This window comes from Triticum dicoccoides, chromosome 7B, assembly GCF_002162155.2.
Source record: "Triticum dicoccoides isolate Atlit2015 ecotype Zavitan chromosome 7B, WEW_v2.0, whole genome shotgun sequence".
NCBI classification, from domain to species: Eukaryota; Viridiplantae; Streptophyta; class Magnoliopsida; order Poales; family Poaceae; genus Triticum; species Triticum dicoccoides.
In genome coordinates this window covers 15,677,883-15,683,572 of record NC_041393.1, presented here as the reverse complement: position 1 = coordinate 15,683,572, position 5,690 = coordinate 15,677,883, and the positions used below count along the sequence as shown (strand labels likewise).

The following is a 5,690-nucleotide window of genomic DNA, read 5'->3' as shown; positions in this document are numbered from 1 at the left end:
ATTACAACGGAAGGAAAAACATAACACATGCTCTTAATTCAACAGCCATTACTGAAGACCACGATAGGTCCATCTCCTTTATTTTAGCGAGCACCATATTTGTGTTGCTGCTTATCCTCCTTCTCACCCTCGCCAGTAATGGCCTCAGTGTTCACATAAAACAAAACATAACGTGTTTGAATATGGTCAATTCTAAGGCGTCTCTTTCTCCTTCTCTCCTCCCTCTTCCTCTCTCTCTCAATTTCTATCACTTGCGATGAGAAATCTGTTGTTTTCCCATGCGAGTTTTTTCCAGAGGTATGCATGTGTAGTTAACGATGTTTTCTTTTCCCTGTATGGTTATAGTGGAGTGTTTATTTGCAATCCGGATCGCCGGCGGTATGAAAGAAAAATGGCTATAATTTATAAGTTTGCTTCCAAAATAATATTGAAAAAATATTTAACAGGTAAAATTAACATCATATTCAGATTCCACATATTTTTCTAATCAAATTTCTTATATAACATGTTAAAATCGGAGTTACGGTTTAAAAGATACAGATAAATTAGGAAATCATTTGTTTGACTTAAATATCTTCGAAAATTCATGTTGCCACTTATCTTTTCTTCCAATCGTCGCTGATGATAGACACGATGTCCACATGATTGCAGTGTATTCGAGATGGTAATCCCAAGGCAATGAGCTTGGTACTGTATGACACACTTTAAAAACTTTAAAAACAAATCTCATCAACCACAAACTTGCTTTTTCGAGTCTTTTTGAATATTTTCTAAAATTACATTTTTGTCAGATTCACGAATATGTTTTGAATACGTGATCATTTTTCAAAATCATGAACATGGTTTTATTTCCCAACATTTTTTCCAAATTGTATTTTTAATAATTTGTGAACAGTTCTGTAAAATCAATAATATTTTTTGAAACTGCGGAACTTTTATGCTTTCCCACACATTTTTGAATTCACAAACATTTTATAATGTGCCAACATGTTTTTCAAAATTTGTAACATTTTGAAATTTGTAAATCTTGAATTAATTTAAAGAAGAAAAAACAAAAAAAAATGAGAAAAGAAAAGAGAAGAGAAAAGACTAAATGAAAAAAAAAACAGGGGCCTCACGCCCTTGACAGGACCAGGAACGCAGTGGAAGTGACCGGCTCCAGCCAGTGCACTACTTGCATGTTTGTGAAATTTGTTGGGTATCTTATATCTATAAAACAACTTAGAGCGGCGGAGACTTTGAAAAAAACAAATCATTTTTTTACTTATGGGTGGCATTAATGGATAATTTTTGTCAACTTATAGAGTAAATTATATGGCGTACAACCAGAAGCACTAATTGCTTTATTATTAAAAATTAGGGAAAGATTATAATTTTTTTTGAACACAGTTCAGACACAAGCGCTCATACATACGTGCATACACTCACCCCTATGAACGGCATATCATTTTGAGACTTGAACCCTGGTGGGCTGCGGATACCACTGTCCCTCTAACCATCCAACCACAGGTTGGTTTGCATTACTATTATTATTATTATTATTATTATTATTATTATTATTATTATTATTATTATTATTATTATCAGGTAGAGATTAGGGGAAGATATTGTTTGATGCAAGTATATGTTTTCGTACCTTTGGCCGCACCATCTCTAGGCTAACTGTGAATGAACTTGCGTGTTTGCTGGCCGCCAATGCTCCACGTCTGCACTTGACCAAGTGGTGGTCTCCGTTGGCCAACATTGCTCCACGGCATGCATGCACATGTGATGTACAGGTCTCATACATGTAAGGTGGACGTCGGAGGCCTAGATGCTTTTGCTTGTGTGTGGGGCCTTCCTGATTCAATACGGGCCAAACATAAATCCAGTACGTGACTTATACTCTGGCAGCCCGGATCCCCATGGCGGTTCAATGGCGGAGATTTTGGCCTGCATGCAGGACAGCCTTTGTTCGCATTTTCCGCAAATACTCAGGGTATGTAAAACAAAATACTGTTTTCTTAAACTATCGTCTTGTCTATTTAAATTTGAGATTGTAATTCTCAGATGGCACCTTCGACTTGTTTCCGGTTCTGTATGGTTCACTATGGTCAGAGAACTCAGAAGCAAATGAGCATATTAGTTGCGGCGGCAAAAAAAGTTTAAAAGTTCACATCATAGACCAGACAAGTATTTAGATATATAAACAGTCCATTGGTTTTTCTCATCATAGTCAGAGGGGAAACCATCTAGTATAGGATAAATCAGTTCTCTTTTTTTGCTGGTTAGGATAAAACAATTCATCCTGGACTAGGGTAGCATATATCAGAAAGTCATGTTTGAAAGGAGTCTTGTTGATCTTGATTTCTAGAATGATAAATATGTTAAATTTATGCATCATGGTGTGCATGCATATGAACGGAGATATCGCAGGATTTACTCTTTCGCTACCTTATATCTTGTGTCCACAAACACCAACAGAAGATGCACACTTTTACCAATTCTAAACCAAATGTAAAGTATGGGTGACTAACAATTTTCTCGTTAATGCGATTCACTAATTGTGCGAGGCTTGTGCGTAATTAAATCATCCATCCCGTGTCATATCTTATCATTATGTCATCACACCTATGATTTATTACTTGGGAACTTATAGCTTTTTAAGGGCAGGCAAGATCGAGAGGCCATCAAAGCAGTCAGGGAGGCAGGGTCGGCGAAGCAGGTCCAGAGGTTGGAATCTCGAAGAAACATCGTCCTTTGACGCCGGCACCATCCTCAAACGCGGTGGCTGGAGGTACTGTCTTTCCACTCGGTGGATGACGACGATGCGGAAGCCACTGGAACGAGCAAGTCGGCCGCCGTAAAGTTTTTTTTTAGTCATCCGCAATAAAAGTTTTATAACTCGAACTCGGTTGACGAAAGGCGATGCGTGCGTGTAATGCGATGTGTGGCCATGCAAACAGCGGTGGAAGAGGACACGGCAAGAGATATTTTCCCCCCAACATGGATGGCAGCATGAAGTTGGGATCGAGCCGCTTGAACCTTAGGCGCTTTACGATTTATCAGGTGATATGCATTTCGCCCGCGGCCGCTCGTCAGCTTGCCGCTTGTGGCCCTCAAACTTAACGGGATTAAAAGTTCTGTCAGGGATCAAGAGCTCCCAAGTGACCCGCAAACTTAACATGGATGGTACTGCACACTGCTCCTCTAGATCAGATACATCTGCATCGTGCTTATATCACAGTGATGTGCCATGCACTACACTAATACGTACAGTATTTGACATGATCTCTCTTAACTCGCGTGAGGTGGAAGACGAACAAGAATGGGAATTCAGAGATTAACACAAGGGTTTTGGTGCTGCTTAAATCGTCACAGCTTTTCTGGTTTCTTTCTCCCCTTTTATTCTTTTATTTATTATTACAAGCAAATGTGCTCGATCCCCATGATCCGGCAGAACGTGGAGCCAATGGACTCGGTCCTAGCGTTACAGGCAACGACTAGGACAAGTAATAACTTACCCAAACAGAATTGACCAAATCTAACCTGACGAGTTTCAGACTGTTGCCATACACAGGCTGAAAAGCTACAGTATACTGAAACATAGACAAAAAAAACACATGATGCGACGAAATTAAGAGGACTAGGAGGTGGTTTCTTATTATCATGTCGTCCTGATCGAGTATCCAATAATTAAGCCCTTGGGATGATGCGAGCACGGAGCGGGTGCTTCATGTTGATGGCCATAGCTAGCTCCTCCGTCATGTCGACAGTGTCTTGTCCACCTGGCGGCAGCCATTGGAACTCCCTCACGAGGCTGCCCACGAAGTACTCCGCATGCAGTGTGGCGAGCACGTAGCCCGGGCACATCCTTCGACCGGCACCAAAAGGAGCCATCTTGATCTCCTTGGTACACGTGATGTCCACGCCGTGGTCGTGCAAGAACCGCTCAGGCCGGAACTCCCGCGCCGCCGGCCACACGGTCTCGTCAAGCCCAAAGTCGGACACCAAGAAGTTGATGTCGACGCCCTTGGGCACCATGTATCCACCAATCTCTGTGTCGCTCTGCACGCCGTGCGGGAAGACTAAGTGTGCCGTAGGGTGCAGCCGCAGCGCCTCCAGCACGATGGCTTTGAGGTATGGCATCCCGCTCAGCTCCTCCTCGCTGAGCTCAGGCTTGCCCCTCACCTCCTCGTACAACTTGGCTTGGACGTCGGGGTGGTTTACGAGGTCCGCCATGATCCACTCCAGCAAGGCCACTGAAGTGTCGGTTGAGGCAATCATGAACTCGGAGCAGAGGCTTACCATCTCGTCGTCCGTGAGCGGGCGACCGCCTTCTTCTGCCACACGCAGCTCGAGGAGGGAGTCGGCGTAGCATTGAGCGCCATCGTGGCCGCGGCGCGCGTGGATCAGCGGCAGCATCAGCCCCTTCTGCCTCTCCCGTAGCGCCACGTTCAGCGCCCACTCCTTCCGCAGTAGCCTCTTGGTGATGGGCTGGAAGATGGATAAGACGGGGAACCTGCTGATGCCGTCGGAAATCTGGAGCTGCATCTGTTGCATCTCGTCCAGCGCCTCTTGGCCAAGCGTGACGCCGAATGTCATGCTCGTGAGCAGATCGAACAAACAGCGCGCCATCAACGGCCTCACCGTAACAATGCCCTGGGACGCTGCATCGCGATCGCGGCGCAGCGAGCCAACGAGCGCGTCGCACACGCGCTGCCTGACCGGCGCCAAGAGCCTGACGCGGGACGGGTGCAGCGCCTGGGAGTGCAGGTTGCGGCGGACCAGACGAAAATAGGGCCCAAGGGGAGAGGCGGACATGGAGCCCCCTAAAAACAGGGTAAAAAGCTTGCTGGGCGGTGGGCGGGTGTCGAAGTTGCCGCCGCCCTTGACGAGGGCGCTATGCGTGAGGTGGTGGTCGGCCACGAAAACGAAGGTTCGCCCGAGACAGACGGAGACGATGGGGCCGTAGCGGGCATGCAAGCTGCGTAGCACAGGGCCCAAATGGTAGATCGGGCTCTTAAGCATCAACAACAACTTGGCTATGAACAGCAGGGCTGGCGGACCAGGTGGGAGTTTCTGGCGCCCGCCATGACGTTTGAGCATAAAGAAGATGATGAGAGGAATGGAGAGCGCAATGCACAAGAGGATGGTGAGCTCATCCATTGTCTCTCAACTTTGGTCACGGAGCTGTGCTAGGTGGCGATCATCCTTTTTGGCGACTATATATATACAACTATCATGAGTGCCATTTTGCAAAAAAAGCCTCACATTTTTTATCATCAACTTGCAGTCCACCGTCTAGTTCTGAGTTTCCTCCCCTCTCGCGCATACGTGGGGCCCAGACACGGTCCTGACCGCGACTTACTAGTGTCGTGCTCCTTTTGGGAACAGTAGCGTTCCGTAAAAAGTGCACCCTACTAGTAAGTCGCGTCCAACCTATAGTTTGTACACTAGTGGGAATAGGCTTACTTTAGTCACTTCACTGGTGGTGCATCTAACAATTGCCACACCAGTGTCGATTTCCGCGGTGTGGAGAAAATATGAACGCCAGCGATAATTAGCTACTACCGGCGTGGCACTTCAGTACACAACCCATCGACATTAACTCATATACAGTGGCGGAGACAGGGGACCAGCAGGGCCCTGCCCCCCTTAACATCCCTGATTTGCTACTATTTAGAGATGAACAGTGCAAAAAATAGAAA

General features: G+C 45.8%; 1 protein-coding gene across 1 annotated transcript; it reads right to left on the bottom strand.

The window, feature by feature from the left end:
* Positions 1-3,340: 3,340 nt before the first annotated feature.
* LOC119340837 (cytochrome P450 89A2-like) lies at positions 3,341-5,167 on the bottom strand. The gene has a single exon (XM_037612744.1). The coding sequence runs from the start codon at positions 5,146-5,148 to the stop codon at positions 3,676-3,678; it is 1,473 nt and encodes a 490-aa protein (XP_037468641.1). The 5' UTR covers positions 5,149-5,167; the 3' UTR covers positions 3,341-3,675.
* Positions 5,168-5,690: the final 523 nt, after the last annotated feature.

Excerpts from the sequence above, each read along its gene's own strand:
- LOC119340837 (XM_037612744.1), bottom strand. The coding sequence starts at position 5,148 with ATGGATGAGCTCACCATCCTCTTGTGCATTGCGCTCTCCATTCCTCTC.